Here is a 22,426-nt window from a genome sequence, read left to right as displayed (position 1 = left end):
GAGTGGAACAGAACTTCTCACTTGGCTCTCCTAAGTCAGGTATTACTATCTGGTGGACAGTGGAGAATAAGACAAGATAACGCCTTGACCCTTTTTGTCCAGCACATCCCGCAGAATCCAGGTGCCAAAGTTTTAAGTAATGTGCAAATCTGGTATTCTGCACTTTCAAACAGCAGTAGGATGGTCCTAACTAAGGTCTCCTGACAACAAGATGAGCCTGAGAAATCTCTACCAACACCAAAACTCCAAAACCTCCCACCATTTCAACTCATTTGAGATGATGCATTAACGTAAATTACATATTGCATTTCAACTGGAAAAAACAGGCTGGGAAAGAATAGAAAAAAGGCCCAGACATACTGTTTGTCCTTCAATTGCTGCTCTCTGCCGCCCCAAGACATCTTGGAGCTGAGTAAAATGCTGGATGAAAGACACCACCTCGGCCTGGAAGCGCTGGGTGTGCACATACTGCACAGAGGCCATGCGCAGGGTCACACAGACGTCACACTCCCTCTGCAGCAGTGGATCCGGCCTCCCGTATCTGTGAGAAGGGTTCAAAGTCAAAATTTACCAATCTTCAATACATTCTACAAGCAGCACTAGACATTTTGCTGCATTCAAAACAGCAATATAGAGGATTTAACTAATATTCACAGCATGTCATTAACACTATTTCAGTTGCAGACATGAAAAATCAGCTTTGTATTAATTATTTCTAAATTTTGTACATTTAAGTGCTGCCGAGTTTTAATTAAGCAAACAGGAAAATTCTACATTTGGAATGTACCTTTAATCTTTGTATATCAGTTAGACCTTTGGTGAATTTATATCAGAACCGTGGCTTTTAAGGTAAGTACTCTACTGCAGGATAATGTGTACATTCAATTCTGAATCAGCATGCTGTCATATTTGAAATTAATTCCGTAACATTACTTGGATAATTTCTAATCTGATTAATTGGAGAACCAGGAAACATCGCAGAATAAGAACTATTGCTTTAAACAAAACAAATTCAAATTTACAGTATGACAAAAGCAAACCCCTAATTTCAAAATTAAGGAGCAATGGAAAATCTACTTCATCAAGTGAAAACCTCTTCCAACTTTTAAAAAACAACTGTTTTAGCTAGGAAAAACTATCATGTAAATACTTTCAAGAACAGCTTTAAAGGGAAATAAAAAACTACTTTTCCATTTTTTTGTACATTGCAGGACAAAGGTAAGTTAAAAATCTCAAGTTTATGACTGAAAATATTTTAAGTCCCACTTAAGTCCCAAGAGGCCAAAGCAGAATCATGCAGCCCTGACAGTTGTAGGCTTGGGTTTTGTGGGTTTGTTTGACTTTTGTTTTGGTTTTTTTGGGGAGAGTGGGTTGGAAGTTAATGGAGTACCAAGCTAATATTGAGTAACAAAAAGTTTAAATTCATACTTAAAGATTTGGAAAATGAGTGCTTCTTCACCACTTGTAGTGAAACGTTCTCTGTAAAATTCTCCATGAGCTGTAAGATCACTTAAGGACAGACTTCCAATACTTCCCTGCAAGGCTAAATCTCCCTCTGGAAAACAAAGGGCAGACAATCAGGATCCACAAACACAGATCAGTTACTAAACCCCTAAAGTTTCTATTAGTGGGACAGCACCCTTACAAGTAATTAAGTATGTCAATTCAATTAAACATTAAACCTCGTGTTCAAAGAAAATCACATCCTTCTGCTACAAAGGTTGTATTAACCCACACATTACTCTAGGCTTTACACACATCACGTGATCACACCACTTTGATTTGTGAAACTTAGATGCAACTCCTTTTTTTCCTCTAAAACAGTAATAAAAACTAATGTTCTGCTCTGTGAAGTATTAAAATCACAGCCAATCTCAGCTACAATGATGAAAGGTGACAACTGGGAGGGATGCCAGGATTTAAAACAAACCCTGAAAAAGCAGAGAAAGAAGCAGTGGGAGGAGAATGTGCATTTTGCCCAAGAAAAACACACAAAAACCCAATGAGGACCAAAATAAAAACATTTAAAATCATTAATTCCAGTGCACACCTCATCTTACTTTAAGCTGCAAACAACCCGAACCCTTCAATCTACTCACCAATCACTTCCAAGTGAGCTGCAAGTTTTGCCACACTGGCTTTAGCAAGCTCACTGGTTGCCTTATTCAGGACTAAGGATAAAGAATGGACCTGGTCAAACAAAACAGGAACAAATTGGTATGAAACAACATGACTTCAGAGTCTGAACATCTTGTTTAGCTTTTTTTCAAGACAACTGCACTGTAACACATGAATGGCACACAACAATTATCTGATCAGGAGACACTGAAGGAGAGCAACATTTTTACTGCCTTGTTTGCACATTAATGGGTCTCCCAAGATATTCAAAATTATCAGGCCGAGAACAAATCCCAGCACTGTTACCTTCATGTTCTTCTCTTTCAAGATTTGTCACATGTAAATTAAGACTGCAGGGCCTCTGGGCAAAGACTATATTATATACACATACATAATGTGTTTTTCAAAAAACATGTTTATACATACAGATGTATAAACATATATGGATATATATTTATAAAATACAGAATTTTTTTGCATTAATAAATTCCATAGTACCTAGAACAGCACAGTGCCAATTGCAGCATGTTAGGTCTTTAATACTGAAGCAACCTTTTCATTCAAGAGAGGGTCACAGAACAAGGGAGCCAAGCACTTTGCAAATGTTCTGCTTTTCAGTAACTCCTTCTATAACTCTTTTTTTTTTCTTTTAACTACATCTACACCCATTTTAAATCTGTTTCTGCATTTATGTACACTCCCCACTAGAACATAAGACACTTGATGTAAATGTCACCTTAAGTTTCTATAAACCAGAAGTTTTATGACAGACAATCCCATTACTGTTTTGCATCTCAAGTATACCTTTAGATCCAGTTTAGTGTTTACAGGCTCTTGGGCTTGAGAAGCTGACAAGGAATTTATTTCTGATTTGATTGTCTGCTGAGTATCTTCAGGCTGTGGCTTCATAGCATGGTTATCAGCAGTGGATCCAATCCCAAAGAAATCCAGTATCACTACCCAAGTTTGCAAAGTTATTAACACATCTAGACAATTAAAATCAACATCTACACTACGATTAATTTTGTTATAGCGAGAAGAAAATTCAGGATGTTTCCTATCCACTAGAAATATATTGATATGAACTAATGAATCATCAAAGTTACTTTTTCCACAGGGCAACTTGGATCTGTCTGCTGATGGAGAAGGAGGTGGAGTCAGAGGATACTCAGAATCAGCATCTTCTTTTTGCTTCTTACGGGAGGCACAAACTGGTCTTTGGTACAGCTGAAAGACATTAGGTGCTTCTTCCATATGGGAAGGGAGGGACCGTGGCATATCTGGATATTCTGCATTGGATACTGAGGGACAGGACTGTGAAAGATATTCCTTATGTGCTAAATTGGATGGTTTGGGTGCTCCACGGGACACCATGAGGTTCTTATACTTTGAGTCTGGTTTCTTTTCCAGGAGATCTTCCATCAGCAGGGAACGTAAGGCAATCTGAATGGACAAGGTCTGAGGGTGATCTTTGGCAAACTCAACATCAAAATCCTGAAACTTAAGGCTCACGAGACCTTGTGCCCCAAGTGTGAGATCACCACTTAACTGAACCTGGAGCTCTGAGATGTGAAAGTTTGCTTGAATCTGAGTAAAAGATTTTGTTTCCCTGATAACTAAGGGCTTGTTTGGAACAGAATTAAAACTAGAGTGGCTGAATAAGCCATTTTCCTTCCGTTCACTCAAGAATTCTGTGGCTGTACTATGAAGTGATGCTGAAGGAGAACTAAGACCAGCTGGAGATGTAGAAGTGGTTGAAAACTTGTTCAAGTCTTCACTGTAAATTAAATTATCCAGAGTCTGAAGGACTTGTTCATACACATGTTTTGCTAACACCACCTACAACATAGAGAAAAGAAACAATCCTCACATTGGAGCTCTCTATATTAATAGAATTAATACATATATGTTAAAACTCATAAGTGGTATTCCAACCCACAAAAATTTTAAGTTCATCCAAGAAAAAAACAATCCAAAACAAGGTATAATGCAAAACTGAAGCAAAACAGTTCTTCTGTATTAGCTCTGCAAGATGACACCACCTAGAAACACATGGGATGGGATCCTAGAATAGGATACCTTGTATTCCTGGGCAAAAACCATCCACACAGAGAAAGTTAAAAATAATTCACCCCCTGAGCTTACACAGCATTGTATGAAACAAACATTCCACTTAGCCATCATTGCTTGTCTCCTTAGCATTAGAAGTTTCAGTTTCCTCTATTTAAAACCTCTGCTCCTGCACAGATTTTTTTCAAGGTAATGGCATTTTAATGCTTAGTTTCAACTAGAACTGCAAATAAACTTACTTGGACAGTGACACATTTACTTTTCCTTCTGTGTTCAAGATAAGCAAAAGTTATACTAATTCATTAAGATGTCTAAAATGCCCCCAAACAAGGTTAAATATTGGTCATTATTATCATGACTTAAGACTGTCTCTTCTAATCACATATATAAGGATCAGATTTCTAAACTATCAACATGTTAAACCTGAAGATACTGGCCTGAAAAATACTTATCTTATATGCAGGGAAATACTTTTATATTGATAGTGGAAATACTACACTTCTGTACCTGAAGAGGGTTCACAAATTTCCCTTCAATCTTCATAATGCTTGATATTCCAAACTCTTCATTACACAGAGGAAAAGTTAAATCCAAATCTTTCTCTAGTGGTATCTTTTCCAATTTAAACTGGATGGTGGTATTATTCAGAATGTGGAAAGCTTTAAGAGAAAGTGAAATTGAAACAACATTAGAATAAGTGAACTGATTATCCCATAAATACTGTATGGAGGAAGTAAGACAGTAGCTATTGAACTTGCTCAGAATGTGAGCAATGCTGGACTAAGGTTGTGTGGTTACGTTTTGCTCAATTTCTGCATAAAAGGCACCTTTCAGTTTTTGCTTAGGAGACAAAAAAAAGATATAAATACAATAACTAGCCCATTGTCATTAAAACTGACCAATGTATTTTAGTAGGATGGGTGAAGCAGAATATAAAATCAGACCTATGGTCAATACACATTTTTAACACATATACTACTCACATTATAATAATTAAGACTCCTCTGATTCACATACCATGGCCTTTATGTAATGATTCAAAGAAGTCATGACGAGTAAAATGAGTTTCTTCCTGGCTGGTAATGCTAGCAGGACCTGAGGAAGAATGTGGTCCATGGGGTATCTCACTTGCAGGCTCCTTCTTGTTTGTAAATTGACTACTATTTAATGAATACATCTTAATATCTTTAATTTCAACTTGCAGTCTATCACTTGTAGACTCATCTTCTCCTGGTACAAAATTTTGAATAGATATTTGTCCTAGATGACCTACAAGCAGTTCAGAGCTACCAGGCTTTCGAGGTATGGAGACAATTGGGGATTCAATGTTTACATTTAATATAAGCTTGATAGTATCAGTTTTGAGGGGCTGTGATCCAAATGCATTGCCTTCATTATCTTCTGCACTGGCAACATCTCTTGATCGTGGTGTGGTATCAAACAAAGAAACCATTTCACTGTATTCAGCAGTTTTAGTTGCCAAGACTGTAGTAACTTTTGAAGCTGCACTTTTCAACATGCTGCGGAAATTCTCTTCTAGCTCATCCATGGACAAAGTCAGTTCTTTCAAAAATTTGGCTGAGTGGTTGTAGTGCAAGGAGGCCATTTTGAGGTTGAGAGAACACTCTTCTTTTGACTTTTCTGTGAAAGTGAAACTTAAAGCATCTGGAAGGCTATTTCCATCATCAAGCCTAAAGAATAAAGATTCAAAGAAATTTACATCGCCAATGAGATTTTCATACCTCCCTGTGTTCCCTATGCTCACCACGTACTGGTTCTTTACATTGTCTTGGGTCAGATCCATAAGGTGAAGGCATCCAAGAGAGCCATTCACATCCAGTTTACTACACATGGAGACATTGACTTTGGTGCCACCAATACTGGCTGTTGCAATTTTTCTGCCATATTTTTCTCCATTTGCCATGCCAACTGTCCTGAGGAGAAGAACATTTAACCAGTGAATATCGACCGCTACCTCTGTGTTCTGTGCGTAAGTAGACTGGAATGTTTCCTGTTCCCTCCAACCTCTCTCCAAGTCAGCTATTAAAGGCTGAGGACTAGAATCTTCTTTCTCCTTGGGGAAAGATTTCTGGAGGAACCCAATCAGTTCAACAATAGTCTCTGGGTTAAGGATGATATCCAGGTTGTTCACCTGTACAGAGATCACCTGCAGACTGCTATCCAAGTTCATCGATGGGCATTCTGCACTCACAAACTGATACTCCAATTTTATCAAGGACTCTTGATCTTTTCCATTGTTACCAAGTGAGGTGCTGGAGGCTGTAGTGCATCTGTCTGCCAAACCAGCTACATCAATGGGACGTGCATCTTGTGGTCCAGAAACTGGGGATTGAGCCCTGCTGTCTCGAAGGCTTCCTGTTGGCACATCAAAGCTCAGGTTCTTATGAGAAGCCATCAAAAGATCAAAATCTGTTCCATATGTTTGCATAGTATCAACCAGTAACAGGCCATGGACAGTCAGGGACACCTCTGCATCATAAGGCCTTTTCACAAAATGGGCATTGGTGCCAAAAACCTTGAGCACAGAGATGTATCGCCCATTACTCTCAACACCCAGCTGCATACAGTTTACTTTGAACTCAGCCAAAAGCAGCTGGGATTCAACAAGAACTTCCCGGGTGTGTTGCTCGAGCATGACAACACTCTGTGTTAGATTCATTACAGAATCATGCAAACTGCCAAACTGGTCTACCTCTGCAAAAATCTTGTCTTTCCCTAAATGTAGGGCATCTGAAGACTTAGCTTCAGATGTACTCAGCAGTGTCAAACAGTTCTTCAGAGCCAGGATTTTGTCTTCATTGATGTGAATTTTCAAGTCTGGCAAACTGCCAGACAAGACAGCTCCGGGGTATTTTGGGTCAGATGTGTATATCAGTCTGCGCTCCAGCTGAAGGTGAACATTGAATTTTTCTACCACATGAGTTGGACCCACATCACTATCCTGCACATGCTTCCAGTTGTCTTTCACTCGGCCCACCATGATCTGAAGGTCCATAAAAGAAAGTGTGTATCTCTCATACATTTTTTTACTCATTAAATGTGCCTGTAGTTGCTCTTCACTTATTTCTACTCCAGTAAATTCAGACATTTTGGTGCCACTATTGGTGTTGGATTCTGGTGGTGGAGTATTGGGAGGAGTTGCAAGAGGTGTTTTATATTCCTCATCACTCAACTCATTGACTTCTGAAGAAATGGCACCTGCACTCCTCTTAGAGTCTTCTGTGGATTAAAAAAACAGTAAACAAACAAACAAACAAACCAACGTATTCTCCTCCCTCCTGAGATGTTTTCTATCATTATCTGATCATCCTGTATGAAGTCCTATTTTTTTAACACTGAGCATATCTGGTACTGTCCTTGCCTCCTTCCACTTCTTTTTCCTTCACTTCTTTTTTCCTCAACAAGAAACCTACTATATTTCTACATTCACAGAGGTGTCAGTCACAATGTAGTATAGAAGCTATTAAAAGACACTATTGTCTCATTTTTAACCCACTTACTACAAGATTTACTTTTAACCAAGTCAAAAAAAGAACCCATTACTCTGCCCACACAATTCTTCTGATCCTCGAAACCAAATGAAAGGTAAGAGCTACTTAACTATTTTTATCATCAGAAAGTTTTGTCCAACTGGCTTTATTGCCTGATATTAACTTTCATTTTATTATCTTAAGAAAAGGATTCTTTTCTACTTTAGAAAGCAGGAACACCCCTCAAAAACTTCCTTGTACTTTTTTACCCTTTTTTTTAAGCTCTGACTTTCTGAAAGAAGATAGTAAAAAAAGGAAAGCTGCAATAATTCTAGATCATACCTTGAGAATTTGTGAGTAATATTCTTCCCAGATCTACAACAACTAACACAGGATCCACAAATTTGAAATCATCAGGAAAGATCACCTGAGGGGCAGAGATATCAAGGCACACAGTCCAGCTATTGCTGTTTTCCTGAAAGTTAAGAAGAAAGATATAACAGCCCATAAGAAAACAAATTAAAAAAGCCATGTGAAACATCTGATTAGCCACTTTTTCTTGTGATGAGCTGACTGTCACGAACTCCAGCCACACTCAGGTTTGATACTTTGTTAAACCACAGACTCCCACTGCAGTCAATAAAGAAACATTTTCAGCAGGTGAAAACATCCCCTGCACCCTCAAGTCTGGTCTGACTAACAGCAAAAGGAATCTACACCACCACCTGGAAAACTCCCATCCTGCTCACACAAACAACAAACCTCATTCTTTAGAGCTCTTAGTCCTAAACCAAAAGCCTAAAAGTCCACCTAGATATTTTGGGGGCAAAAACTTACAATGAAGTCTCCAACTAATAAACGATCGATCGTTTGTCTGATTTCAGCTTTTGTCTGCATTTTCAGCTTGTTGTACTGTCTTCTGGCAGCTTCAGCCACTCTTGCCTCTAACTCAGATTGATAACCAAAACCTGCAGAAGAGAGGGAAAACTGACTAGGTATAACTTTGTTCACCTGTTACTGAATGAGAAGAAAAAATGGAAGAGAAAAAATAAAAGATTTATTTTAAATTTTAGCAGTAAAATACAAAGCAGGAAGGAAAACACAGCAGGTGAAAGCCACTGCCTGTGCCTATTCACCAGGCTGCTGCACAGAAAAAAGGAAGTATCTAAGCACAAAACAAATAATCCCACTAAAAAAAACACTCCCCAAACCTTTTTCTGGTCTTTATTTCACAGACCTTCAGCCCAAATAATTAAATTTGAGGAAGAAAGAAAGGGTGCTAAGTATGGCCACAGAGGAAATTCTAACTAAACATTAAGATGTGCATGTGTAGGCAGTGGTTTTTAGTTTGGTTGGGTGGTTTATTTTAAACTTGAATATTTATGGAATAATCTCACTTTGTGAGAAAAGGCGTGACACACACCTTTATGCCAGATAACTTGAATCTTTTGGTATTTACCATAATCAGCAGAAAAATAATTTGTATTTCAAGAACATTTTAATGTTCCTAATGTTGCTTACTGTCACCTCTCATTTCCTCAAAAACTGAACTTTAACAACCAGAACTGCAAAGGTGGCCACTTTAGAGTGTTACAGGCTTAGGTACTAGATCTTGTTGCCCTTAGAAATTTATGGAAGCAGTATGCTCAAATCTAAAAATCAAGGTATCTCAAGAAGCCGTAACAAAGGGCAGTCTTGATCTAATCAAAAGAAGACATACAACAGGAATCAGAATACTATTTCCTCTGTATGATTACTATAGAAATACTCTTTCAACTGCCCTCTCAAAAAAACTCCATCAATTTCCAGAACGCATTACAGGGACAACTCCCGTCTCTTTATTTATGCATTTTAATTTAGAGGGCATGAACATCCACCATGGGGTATAGCAGCAACTTGCAATTTTAAAGCAGAAGTTGCAGGAGCCTGCTAAAGCAAAACCGCTGATTCAATTAAACAAAGAACAAAACAAAGAAACAAAACCCTCCAGAGAAGACTTGGAATACTGCTAAATTTGAACTTGAAGATTCTTTGATTAGTGCTTTATATTTCTAAGAATGAAAATAAATAAAAATCAAAACCAAGAAAAGATGTAAATCCACCAACCCCACCAAAAAAACACATTAAAGGTTAACCTGAGGAATGAACCCTTCCCTTGTAGAAGAAGTCAGCTACTTTCTTAATGGCTTGTGGATTGTAAATAATATTTAGAGGTCTGGTACTGACTTCCAGGCGTCTCTCAAAAGTGCTGTGAATTGGATTTCTTTCATAAAGCATCTCAAATACAGGGGCATCAGGATCTGCAACTGAATAAAAAATGAGTTACAAAAAGCAGCTATAAAAAAACCCCAAAACAAACAAATAGACAAAAGCAAAAAACAACACCCGAAGAATTTAATAACTGATTTTTAACTGGTAGTACTGGGTGAGTAGAAGTTTCTAAGAATTCTTCAGTAACAGAAAAGGAAGTAACATGTTCAACTTCTACAATCCACAGAATTCAACAAGATTATATATACAAAAACATTTGTATAATTGGGGTTCTAATGTTGAATTCCTACTAATTTCTTTTTAAACCAAAACGAAAAGTGCAACACCTATTGTCTTGAAAGACATAGTTTCTTCCTTTCTTTAAAGTCAACCTGCATGCACCCTTACATCTGAACAAAGCTTCTATGATTTTATCTTTACCATTTGCAAAAAGCATTTGCATTAATTCAAACTCTAGGCACTTAGTTTTGAAATTTCTCGTTTTTTAGGAATTATCTCATCAAACATAAAATGAAATCTTTACCAGTGTTCTCATTAGTCATTTCTGAGGACAAACTTTGGAGTCCAAAGGAAGACATGCAGCCAACCTCTTTTTGCTAATAAGAATTTAAAAGAAAAAGATTGTTTAGATAAAATCAACCAAGCCACCTGATAATAGCATAAGTCTTTTCTGTTGGAAGTATATGTATAGTCTGAGATTATTATATGCATTTTTTTCCCTGACATGGTCAAATGAAAGAAGGCAAACACTCTCCACTCCTGCAGCAGACAGGTTGAACACTGAAGTGCAAATTGCAATCAGTACAAAACACAAAATACACAAGAAATCCTCATGGCATTGGATTCAAATTTTGTTCACTCAGAAGAGAAATTGAAATATTTTCTAGAATTTATTTCTGCATTTAGTGTACCAGTATGCAGGTAAAATAGAACCATTCATTGGGCCACAGAGCTTTATGGAAAAGAACAATCACTGATTAAGCAGCAATGTTGATTGTTCCAAAAATCAAATGTTGTTTAACTAATTATCTTCTTCTCAACACATATAACTGACAGGTTAAAGTCACAAGCATACAGAGTAAAAACCGAAGAGTTCTACAAATTATATTTGGAAAGAGAGGGGAAAAGTAAATTCAACAGGTGGAAACTTTTCCTCAAGACTTTTGTGTTCCCTTTCTGAGATAAGAAATGTTTTGAGTTTGAGTTTTGGAGTTTGAGTTTTCATACACAATTATGCATCCCACATAGTAACTTAAAGGGTTTTTTTCACCTACAGGATTTGGGAAAACAAGAACAGGAAATATGGTCCCTTCTGTTGCCAAATCCCTCAAGAAAAGCCCACCAAGCTGAACTTTGAGAAGGGAAGACTTTCTGCGAGGAAGGGATTCTGCCAAGATCTTTACACCTGGAATATAAATACATAAAATTATTTTGTTTCTTTTAGTACAGCATGCATTTTATTTAAATTTTATGAATAAAAAATACTGTCCAACAAACAAGTATTTTTGAAGTCTTTATATTAATTTCTACTAAAAAATTTAACATGGAAATTTGTTATATAGTACAATAATTGTGAGGCAGCTCTGGTCTTTTTTAAGAAAGACCAGAAATGGGCTTAATACCTGAAAACTCCAGCTGCATAAAAGCAGTCTCTTCAGCATGCACTACCTTCTTCTTCCCATGCAACAGAGTAAAAGAGCCACCCTGCAGCTGTAGATTTAATTTAGCAAAAACATGATCTCTCTTGGTAAAGGTATTCATGCTGGAAGCATCTGCAGCAGGATCAAAAAATTCATCTGCACCTAATAAAAAATGAAACCAAAACCAGTATGTTAAATAAATTAAGTTTCTGGAGGGCTACTGAAGAACAAGAAAGTTCCTGTGAATATGAAAATAAAGATGTCTCCAGCTCTCAGGGGGAAAAATAGAAGCAAGAAATAGACCAGGTATACCTTTTTCCTTAGAAAACCTGAATATTCCGTAGAACTCTTTTATTTCAATCAAGGTAATGTAAGCCTGAATTTACAAAGACCCCAACAACCCAGTACTATTCCTGTTACACCCAGTCATATGACCTCTCACACACACTTGAACAGAAAAAGTCCCAAAGCTCTTTGCCACAAATGACAGTAACAGGGGAAGCAAATATATTCCACATATTGCTTTGGAAATAAGCAGGTATCTAGGTACCAACATACTGCCCAGGGTGTTCAGCTTTAGGCAAGCTCTGCTGCCTGGGTACATCAGCTGACAGAGAATCCTTTAACAGTACAGGCCCAGAGCCCTTTCTGTGCACCTGGACCAGCTACCAAACCATGGGAGCAAACCCTGCGTGTCCATACCCAGTATGTCTTCTGGATTCCACTGTTCCTTCGGGTCTGGCAGCAGCCCTTCAAAAGGTTCACCCTCATATGTCTGCTGAGCATATCCATACCAACCTCCCCAGCCAGGAAACCACGACTGCAGGTACTGCAGCATCCCAGTGCTGCTGCCATGGGCGGGTTCTGCCGGAGGGGAGCCTCCAATGGAATCAGGCAAGGGCTCTTTAACACTCTGTGTCCGAACATTCAAGACATAACACGTTACTGCTGCTGAGTGAGAGAGTATCACCAGTGTACAAAAAACACCCCAAGAGAAGCACAATTCCATCTCCAATTTACTCAGCACTCCAGCAGTGATATTCTCAATGAATACTCAGCCTAGAGGAGAGCAGCAGCAAAGAAGTATCAAACATAATTACTTAACTGCTGTGTATTCATATGAACATATAAATATGCATATGATTATGCATATATGAAGCCATATAGCACTGTCTAAATCGTAGTCTAGAAACACTAAACCAAAGAAGTCACTTCACACCATAAAGCACAGCTCTACATTTTAACATTTGTATTTGCAAGAGATGATATTGTGTTGTTATGGAGATTAGTTTATATTTAATGAAGTGTGTTCCCCAAGTAATTTCTGTGAGGCTCACTTCTGGCACCTGTTTATTTCAGGAAAATATTCATTACAGGCCTTGGTTTCCACTCTGTTGTTTTTAAGATGCAGAGTACCTGACCTAGGAATTCTGGCAAGGATCCTGCTGGGGAAGATCATCATATGACAAGACAAAAGATTTCACTGTGCAAGTGACACAACCGTAAAGACTGCAGGAACTGAGCATTTCTGCAATTTTAGCATTAACGCCACACTTCTAAATCAAAGAAAATACCTGGTAAGGCTCTCCAGCAGAACAGTACCTCAGATAATCACTTAAAGATTGCAAACATTACACTGTATGGAGAATGCTCTCACCTCAGCTAAGTCATGAAATTTATTATGAACTATCTCATACAGAACCTTCAATTCTTCATAAGTCTGCTCATCCTCAATACGATGCATTTCTGCCTGGAAAGACAAAAAAGGTAAAGTACCTGCATTAAAGGAGTACAGAATCTTGTTCACAAACATGTCAAGTATCTCTGTACTGAGTTAGGGACTTGTAGAAAAAACTAAGATGGCATTAAGGATCATATCCAAGTGCCTCAGCACACAAAAATTAATGAAAGTCATGTAGGCAATTGTAACATTGACATTCCCTGAATTATAAATAAACCTTATTTGCATTGTAAAATACACTATTTCACCACTGTACAAAATTCACAACTATATCCTCCTATTACAAATAAGAAGCAAGATTTGCAGAACAAAAATTAAACCAGGAAAACAAACTGATTTAATAGAATGCCTTGCTTAGCCAGGGGCAAAAAAAAGCTTCTGTCTTGAATAAAGAAGGTGGAGGAAATGAACTGGGTAAATTAGGGCAATGTAGTATTCATAGTCAGTTACTCAGACAGGTTGTCTTCTCTGTACTGATTAACAAGTTATTTGTGGGAACTGATGATTCACCCAAGTCTAAAAAATCTATCATGAAACAACAAAGCAAAAGACATTTTTCTAGTCCACTGCAATTAACCTTGTTACATTTCACAGCTCTGCTGAACACAATACAAGCTCTATGAGACCTGGCTTCGCCAGGTACTATAAAAATTTTCTGCATATTGACCTACTCCTACAGTTCATCTCCAAATTACATAAGTAAGGACTACATACAACTTTAAAGTAACAGCAGAATTGCACCTTTATTTAATACAGGTGAGGTACATGGTGCCCTGAACTGATTTTAAGAAAAAGTCCCAATATACCTAAAGATAAAAAGCAGCTAATTGTAGTTCATGGGTTTTTTCTTTCTGAAGTAGGTCATAGGTTCATTATTAGGGGCATTAAATTCTTCATCCTCAAATCAACTTGGAAAAATGAAACAAATAAAAAACCCCAACAAAACCCGCCAAATAACCCCAAACACACTGTCAAGTAGCCACAATTTTTCCCAATTATCTATCAAAGCATATGGGTAGACACATCTCTGGTATTTAAATACCTTTTGGATCTACAGAGAACATGAGTTAAGAAAGCATGTCACCAACTGTCACAGGCATTCTATAGCAGTTAATGCTATTTTTGGTGAACACTGGTTACAGCTCAAAAACCCATCAGCTTTTTGCAGTGCAAAACAAAAACACATGAACCCTGCAGCACACACACCTCCCACAAGCCCAGGCTTCATCATTAAAATCTCAGCTGTGGTCAGCAGACAGTCTGTTCAGTGAAAACAGACTGCAGTACAACTAAAGATGTTTCTTATCTTGCCCAGGTTTTAAACATGAAAAGATGAAACAAACCAAATGTAAGATGATTAATCATCACTGTAGAAGAAACTCAAGTCTAAATACCTGGTCTGCAGCAGACAGTGGTTCCCCCTTCAGCTTGCTGTAGTACAAGTCTGTGTAGGACACTGCATCCCGGGCCCGATGCAGCGCGAACTGCCAGGTGGAACGTTGCCTCTGCTCCCTGATCTCCGAAAGATTTGCATTCAGGGCAAAGATCCACCATTCCCGGCAGCTGGAACAATTTTCAATTGCTGTATTACCAGTATCTCATTTAAAAAAACCTAACCCAAGTGCATATCCAACTGGTGAAAGGTCCAGGAAACACAGTGAAAAGCAATGGGCCAACGGCCAGGAAAAGCAGTAGCACTGGAGCCAGCACAGATGGGCTGGTCCTACAGACTGTAGGATGATGCTCCCCAGGGTCCCACCACTCCACTGGGATTTAGTCCAGCTGCCACATATCAGGCACAGACAACAAAATTTAGAGTTACACAGACTGGATTGAAAGCCTCAGGTAAGGATAATTTTACGTCTGAATTACATCTGAGTATTTAAAACTGATTTATGAGGTAGGGGAACAAAACATGAAAACTGAATCTCTAACATATTGTTATTATGTACGTTTTTGTATTTGTCTCATTCTAGTTTTTCTAGTACAGCTTGTAATACCCTATTGACAACACCACAGATGGAGATGTACTTACTTCTCTGTTACTGTAACCTTTGGTTTCCACTTCCTGAATTTAAGCTGTTGTTCCTTTCTAGCCAGTTCCTTTAAAAATCCCATGATCTGCTGATACTGCATCTTTTAGTGAAACAACACACATATCAGTGAGGTGATACTGGAGTGTTTTCCCAGGAAAAGAAGAGGAAAAAAACAGTGGCCTGCACATGGTGCAGGATTAGGATTATAACAATTCTGTTCCCCAATGTGACACATCTTCTCCCAGCAACTAGTAGTTCATGTGTGACATTCAATTTACATCCTTATTTACAAAAACACAGAATGAAATCTTCCATGTCAGGTTATCAACATAACATCAGCTGCTACTGTACATTGTACAGATCAACCCCCCCCCAATGCACCCTTCCTATTACTACAAGAAACAAATAACAATTTAATTCTTTTTGCAGTAATTGGTTTCAGTAAAGTAAATAAATAATTTTGAATGCTTGACTTTAGAACAACCTATTCAATATATCTCTTTGAGCTGCCTCTCAAATAAAATCTTTCAGAAAGTATTAATGTTAGGCTACAATAATAGCATTTAAGCTGTCACAAACACTGCCACAGTTTTATGATATCTGTTCCAGTTACTGACAAGTACATGGTTGTTATTTACCTGGGAGAGCTTCAGGGGTATCGTCTCAAGCTGAATGTCACATTCCAGGCGTGGAGCATGGCGGGATCTTAAAGGCTCCTTAGAACAATTTCTCTTGAGAAGAGCAGAAGTGCAGACAGGCTCCATGATGTAATTATGGTCACGACTTTCCATACTTCTATCCATTGCTTCCTGGGGGTTACAAGCAAATTACTCTCTAAGACATGAGTGTACAACGGTGTCATGGTGTCATTAGGATGCACAGGTTTCATGTACTAGAATGTACTTTACTAACAGGCCAGTCCATTGGAAAAAATTTATTGAACACATTCTCTCTTCAAAAGTAAAACAAGCTATTTCACAGCACAGCCTTTGTGGATCGCACATGTATCCTATCACTAAAGCATGAAACTATAGACTTCTGTTGCTCTTAAAAGACCAGATCCAATAAATTCTACACCAGTCAGGTCTGCAGTACAGAAAGGAGAGTAACAACAACCTCTCTTTCATATGCAAAACTTCTCTCATGTACCTGTAGCTGCCCAGGAGGAAGGTCACCCAGTAAAGTGCAACTGGTATCCCAATAAACACTGAAATCAGCAACATCCATCTGTTTTTTCCTCATCAGCTTCTCCACCTGGAGTAGAAGAAGTGGAGTAAAGTCAAGATCACATACCATGTGCCATGTAGTTTTTAGCTCTACATACCAAATAAAAAAGATGAAATGCTCAATTCATTACAACAACCAAAAGGTTATTAAAATGCTGTGTTTTACTGAGTATTTACTAGCACCCATAAAACGCAGCATCCCATCTGAGCTGCTCTTGTATGCACAAATTGCACTTACTGGTTCAAACACTGCATTTTGCATTGACACATTTTTGATGCAGATGCCAAACGCAAATGGCTGTGAGGGATTTGTGACACCATCTTCAAACCTCAAATGCACATCCTGGATTTTTAACTGGACAGAAAAAAGACATTACTAAAGATACTATTTACATCATTATGGCAGACAGTAGTACTTTTCATTAATGCTGGAGCAATTTAATACTTAATTTCTGCAATTTTCCAACTGATTTCTACTAGATATTTAACCTAAGAGAAACCCTATTCCTCATTTCTGTTTTTGTACTCCCCAGTTCTACCTTCTCCTCAGACACCATCAGTCCCTGCCCTTCTCCCAAAAATGAGCCACTTTCACAACACACTGTACCAATGTACTTTTTTTTGCTATCCTACAATTATTCTCCATTTTAAAGGCAAATGTGTAACTGCCAACCACTCGAAAGCACAGACTTACTTCGATGTTTTCTACAATTCTCGTGACTACAGATGCGGTAACTGAGTACCAGTAAGACTCCCCTTTCTGTTGTTGTTCTTTCTGTAAGAGCAAACATGGATAAACATTACTAACCACTGTAACAGCTGGTGAGGAGACAATATACTTTGTTACACTGAAATCACTGTTAACAGGGATAAAGAAAAAATAAACAAGTTAAGATATTTACATATCTCCGACATATGTGCAATATATGACATAATGGTGAGGGGTGGTGGGGTAGAAGTTGCACTATGTCAGTCAGCATGCACAAATCAAATTCTAACTCCATTTCCTGTGCATTTGTTCTCTCTCGTTAGGAGACTTAGAGTACAATCCATCCACCACAGAGGTTTCTTCACCATGAAACACAAGCTTGACTCACCTTCCATTTTTCTTCAAGTGCCAGCAGAAGGGCTTTCTTGTGTTCTCTCTCTTGCAACTTTTCCCTTTCCTCATCAAACTTTTCTCTTTTTTCTGGTGCACCAATTAAGTGCAGTTTTGAAACAGATATCACCCATGGATCCACATGTGGACGATAAAAAGGGATCTGTAGTGTTATTTTGCCAATGAAACCTGAATAAACAAAACAGACACTATCAGATTCCTGTGAAAATTTACTTTATCACCCTTGAAAATCCTCAAGGAAAAAGTGATGTAAAAAACAAACAAGCTAGAACAGAAATAACCTAAAAATCAGGCTACCTCGTTTGTTCAAGCCTCTGACTCACAGGTCCTCTAAAACATGCAGTACTTTCTCTTTAGAAACATCTGTCCTGCATACACAAGCAAAATACAAACCTGCCTTTACTTCAAATGGTAATTCCAGCTCCTTTAAGGCATCTTTTTTTAGTGGCAAGTTTTCCAATTCAACAGCACCTATACAAAGCAGAAGAAAAAGACAAGTCTGCTAAATAAAACTATGTTAAAAAAAGCCAACTTTACAACTATAAGCCTAAAACGACAGGCATTGTTTGCGTCTTTTTAAAATTAAATGGGATTTAACAAGAACAGCCAACCTAACACTTCAGATTGTGTTACGATCACAACGGTTACTTAATACACTTGTTAATTTTCCAATGTCATGTGCTCAAACTACTTGATGAGGTCATCCAGAAGGAATCTTCTGTGAGGTTCTAGATCTGAACTTTGTTGTAGCCCCAGACAAAACCTCTCCTTATTGTCTTTTCAAAAGAGATATTTATTTTCTTAGTATTGTAAAAAGCACACACAGAAAAGCCTTGGAGTATTACAAAACATTCTCACCAGAAGCAGCAGATAACAGCGGCAAAGGGTGAACAAAAAGCATTGATTTGAGGACTCTGTACAAAGTACAAAACTCCTGGATGCAACATGACACAAACCAGATTACAGGGGAGTAACTACGAGCAACAAAAAGGAAGAGGCTGGAGGACACTTCTGCCATGGTCCCTTGACAGGAAAGTTACTGCACTGTACCAAGAAAAAATGACATAAATTCAACATGCTAAGATAGCTAAGCATACTTCTGAAAATTTTATGTAAATTGGTTTAAGAGTGTTGATAAAAAGCAACAAAGAACATAAGGTCATTTACTATTTATTGTAAAGTTCTAGCACCAAACTCTGTATTAAAACGGTTTATATAAAGATTAACCACAATATTAAGTGATTATTTCTATTCCACCCTCCAGTTATTACAAAAACATAACACTTTTCTAAATCACAATATGAAAACAGTACAGAAAATACCACAAAGCCTCCCTCACCCTTTAGAAGTGCCACTGAAAGTTGGTCTGTGTTCAGGTTATTGACATATTTGCCCAAGTAGGTGTTAAGGACCCAGGCTACCAATCCTTCCAACATGACTGTCCTAGAAGACGAAAACTAATGCTTTTCTGTCATTTTCTGGATTTCTCTTCCATAATTAGTTGCAGTCTGAAAGAAGAAAAAACAAGAAAATTATTGTCTGAAATATCCACTCTCAACACAAGAATTGTCACTTCAATTCCTGCCTTGATCTAGCTAAAGAGAAGTAAAAGCACTAAGGGTTTATTTCTACCTTAGAAAAGCTTTATCCTATGACCTTTAAGTGTCAAATCAGCTTCATATAGAGATCTGGTGATTACACACCACTCCCATTTGCACATAAAGTTCACCTTTCCATCCTTTTTCTAACCAAAACATTACATCTTGTTGCAATAATCAACAAGGCAAATCTACAATCCTCCTCCAGAAAAGGAAAGGCTGATCTGAAGTTTGCACTGGCCTCCTCTGCTGCCAGTATTTTCACCATGCTGGGTTTGGCAGCCTGGTCTGAAGTAGCAGCCTGAAGCCCACTGTATTTTTGTAGAATTCTTACACAACATCTGTGAAGCAACTCACCCTACTCAACCCCTTTTTGGGAGTGTGTATGTGTGGGAAGTAATCAGATATGAGCCCCAAAAATAGCTCATCAACAGTTACTCCAACAGGTTTTCAAAGTGGCAGCAGAGGTTATTGCACTGAAGAGGGAAAAAGCTACATCAGAGAAGCACCACCGGTCTCGTTCCTGAACATTCCCCTTCACTCTTCTCCAGACATTTCTGTTTCAACTTCTGTGGTAATCAGAGCATTAAAATCCCGAAGTCCCTGCTCAACTTTTTAACCACTGAATTGCAAAACTACTCGTAGCTCCTGCAAGGGCAGGGTGAAGCTGGTACAGTAAGGAAAAAAGTATGCAGGCCATTTCTTGAGGTTAGAATGGAATAAATGTATCAATTTTGTGTTTAAAAAACTCTCCTAATCCCATGTACCTGCCTAAACCATTGAATTCTACAAAGCAGAAAAGCAAAATACATTCTTTATTTATAGCTGACAATAGACGGAAATGACAACCTCAAGAGTCACATTTTAAATTTTACATTAAGATTTGGAGTTTTCTCATTATGAGGTTTGCTTGATTCTAGGCAGCCCCATTTAAACTTTTATTTCTTTTTTAAAAAGATAGTGAAAATATTTAACTAATAGTTAAATTAAATAACCAGAACCTAGGAAGTAATGAAAGGCTTTTTCTAAAGGCTGAAAGTGAAACTAGGTTGTCCTGAAGAATGAAACAGAAAATAGCACAGGCAAGTCCGATTCAACTCAGGCATGTGACTTCACATAAAATGCCTTTAACAGTTTTGCCTTTGTAAAATTTCTCAACAATTTTCAAAAAAAATACTATTATTCCACAAAATAAAGACTAAGCATTCATTCTCTTGGGTCACTAGCTTATATTATAGGTTTTTATTCTAATAAAAGTGATAACAAGCTCAAGATCAAACAAAAGCATATACAGTCATCTTTGTTACACTGTCATTAAAAAAAAAAAAGTCAATTAAAAAAGGAATCTCCCAGTGTTTGGAACCGAAGCAGAGAAAAGATCTTGAAGAAACATTTAAGCACAGCAGAGATCAACATCCCAGTGACTGAAACCCTCTGGTGCATGAACCATACCTGAAGTCACCCTAAAAACTGTAAATAAAGTACATCACGTCCTTAACCTAAACTCGTGGGACATAACTAACCATATAGGAATCTTTCAAATGTTTTAAGGCTTTTATATTTTTAGCTCTGTAGTGCACTGCTGAGCTTCCCAGTGCTGCCCTGGGAATTAAAACAAGGCTCGTATTTTCAATGACAGTCTTGTAATTTCCTTAACACACACAGTACAAAAAGAACCGTCAGGGTGAGAACCAAAGCCCAAACCAGGCCCTGGCTCAAAGCGAGCTCCTTTTTTTTCTGAAAAAAGGATGCGATATTCCGCAGGGGAGGCAGAGCAAGCTCTGGAGCCGCGGAGCCGGGACAGGTGTCAGGGCAGCGGCGGGAGGGCCGGGGGGCTCTTGCAGCGCCCCGGTACCCAAAACCGGGCGGGAAGGAGCCCCCGGGGCAGTGCCGGGGACACGAGGCATCGGCAGCACAGACCTGTGCGCTCGCACCGCGTGCCGGGGAGGAAGCGAAAGGTCACCTTGCCCGGCGGAGCGGGACGGACCCCGGGGGAGCCCCGCGGGAGCCCCGGGCACCGTGAGGCGGCGAACGGCCCGCGCCGGGCGGGGAGGCCCTGAGGGACCCCCAGGCCCCACCGCGAGGCTGAGACCCCCGCGGCCGGGCCAGCGCTGCCCTCCCCGCCCCGCGGTGGGCGCAAGGACCCGGACGCACCGCGGCCGCCCCTCGCCCACCCACCCCGGGGCGGGGCGGGGCGCCGCTAGCGGCGTGCGGTAGGGAGGGGCCCCTCATGCCGGACCCGCAGAGAGGGAGCGGCGGCTGACGCAGGAGGGAAGGGCAGCGGGGCCGAGGGTACCCCGAGTTCTCCCTGTGCCCCCCGGGGGCCCCCTCGGGAGCCCCGGACTCACCTGCGCTCCGAGCGGGGGGCGGCGGGCGCGCGCCGGGCCGTCGCGGGGGCGCGCCCGGGTGCGGGAGCGCCGAGCGATCGATGGGGCGGCGGCACCGCCCCCTGCGGGCGGGGCCCGGTAACGCCCCTGGGGCGGGGCCCGGACCGCGGCCAGACGGGGAGGCCAGGCCAGGGCAGGCCCGGCCCTGGAATGGGCTGAAAGCGGGCGGGTTTGGGGCCGAAAAGCGACCGAGGCCCGCGCGGGGCCCTGGGCCAGCCAGGCTGAAGAGAAGCAGCGGCAGAGGCCCCCGCAGGCAGTGCCCCGCAGGCTGCAGGAACAGCGGCTCCTCAGTAACAGCCTCAGTGCGCTCGGCCAGCTGCAACAGGTAACCTGTGCAGTGAGAGAGCCACGCTGAAATCCGAATTTTATTTAATAAAGAGGTCAGGAAACTTGACGATACATATATCTATAAAAAGATATGTTTCTCGTTTTGGTTTGGTTTTTTCATTATTTTTATAAGCAAATGCAAGCTCATTTTTCCCACTTCCAACATAAAACATGGCTTTTCCCTCTGTGACAGCTCCTTAATTTGAAAACTCAGTAAATTAACTATTTTAACAGGATCCTCTTTTTTAACGTTTTTAAACTTCTTCAAAAATCTTCCTTTGCTGCTTCAGTATGGCCCCAATAACGGGAGCTGACGGAGAAAAAATGACAGAAATATTACAGCACAAGACGTTCAAAGTGCTGTGAAAAATTATGTTCTTGCCTAAATCTTTCAGTTCTGT

General features: G+C 39.6%; 1 protein-coding gene across 5 annotated transcripts in view; it reads right to left on the bottom strand.

The window, feature by feature from the left end:
* VPS13D (vacuolar protein sorting 13 homolog D) overlaps positions 1-21,748 on the bottom strand; it is a 97,932-nt gene extending 76,184 nt beyond the window's left edge. For 4 of the 5 annotated variants that reach the window (XM_069034912.1, XM_069034916.1, XM_069034914.1 and 1 more), the window contains exons 1-24: positions 21,660-21,748; positions 19,053-19,221; positions 18,107-18,184; positions 17,691-17,881; positions 17,288-17,368; positions 16,832-16,948; positions 16,517-16,621; positions 16,006-16,176; positions 15,367-15,467; positions 14,726-14,894; positions 13,248-13,340; positions 12,293-12,503; positions 11,573-11,752; positions 11,225-11,355; positions 10,474-10,546; positions 9,815-9,985; positions 8,517-8,647; positions 8,022-8,154; positions 5,206-7,428; positions 4,696-4,847; positions 2,923-3,957; positions 2,100-2,190; positions 1,429-1,555; positions 361-541 (exon numbers count right to left, since the gene is read on the bottom strand). In XM_069034912.1, the coding sequence (XP_068891013.1) occupies positions 361-541; positions 1,429-1,555; positions 2,100-2,190; positions 2,923-3,957; positions 4,696-4,847; positions 5,206-7,428; positions 8,022-8,154; positions 8,517-8,647; positions 9,815-9,985; positions 10,474-10,546; positions 11,225-11,355; positions 11,573-11,752; positions 12,293-12,503; positions 13,248-13,340; positions 14,726-14,894; positions 15,367-15,467; positions 16,006-16,176; positions 16,517-16,621; positions 16,832-16,948; positions 17,288-17,368; positions 17,691-17,881; positions 18,107-18,184; positions 19,053-19,149 (6,042 nt within the window). In that variant the 5' untranslated portion in view covers positions 19,150-19,221; positions 21,660-21,748. The remainder of the gene's footprint in view (positions 1-360; positions 542-1,428; positions 1,556-2,099; positions 2,191-2,922; positions 3,958-4,695; positions 4,848-5,205; positions 7,429-8,021; positions 8,155-8,516; positions 8,648-9,814; positions 9,986-10,473; positions 10,547-11,224; positions 11,356-11,572; positions 11,753-12,292; positions 12,504-13,247; positions 13,341-14,725; positions 14,895-15,366; positions 15,468-16,005; positions 16,177-16,516; positions 16,622-16,831; positions 16,949-17,287; positions 17,369-17,690; positions 17,882-18,106; positions 18,185-19,052; positions 19,222-21,659) is intronic. The other variant, XM_069034915.1, reaches the window with a different exon arrangement.
* Between the last annotated feature and the right edge of the window lie 678 nt (positions 21,749-22,426).

The sequence above is a fragment of the Aphelocoma coerulescens genome, chromosome 21 (genome assembly GCF_041296385.1).
Source record: "Aphelocoma coerulescens isolate FSJ_1873_10779 chromosome 21, UR_Acoe_1.0, whole genome shotgun sequence".
NCBI classification, from domain to species: domain Eukaryota; kingdom Metazoa; phylum Chordata; class Aves; order Passeriformes; family Corvidae; genus Aphelocoma; species Aphelocoma coerulescens.
This window is presented reverse-complemented; position numbering and strand designations above follow the sequence as displayed.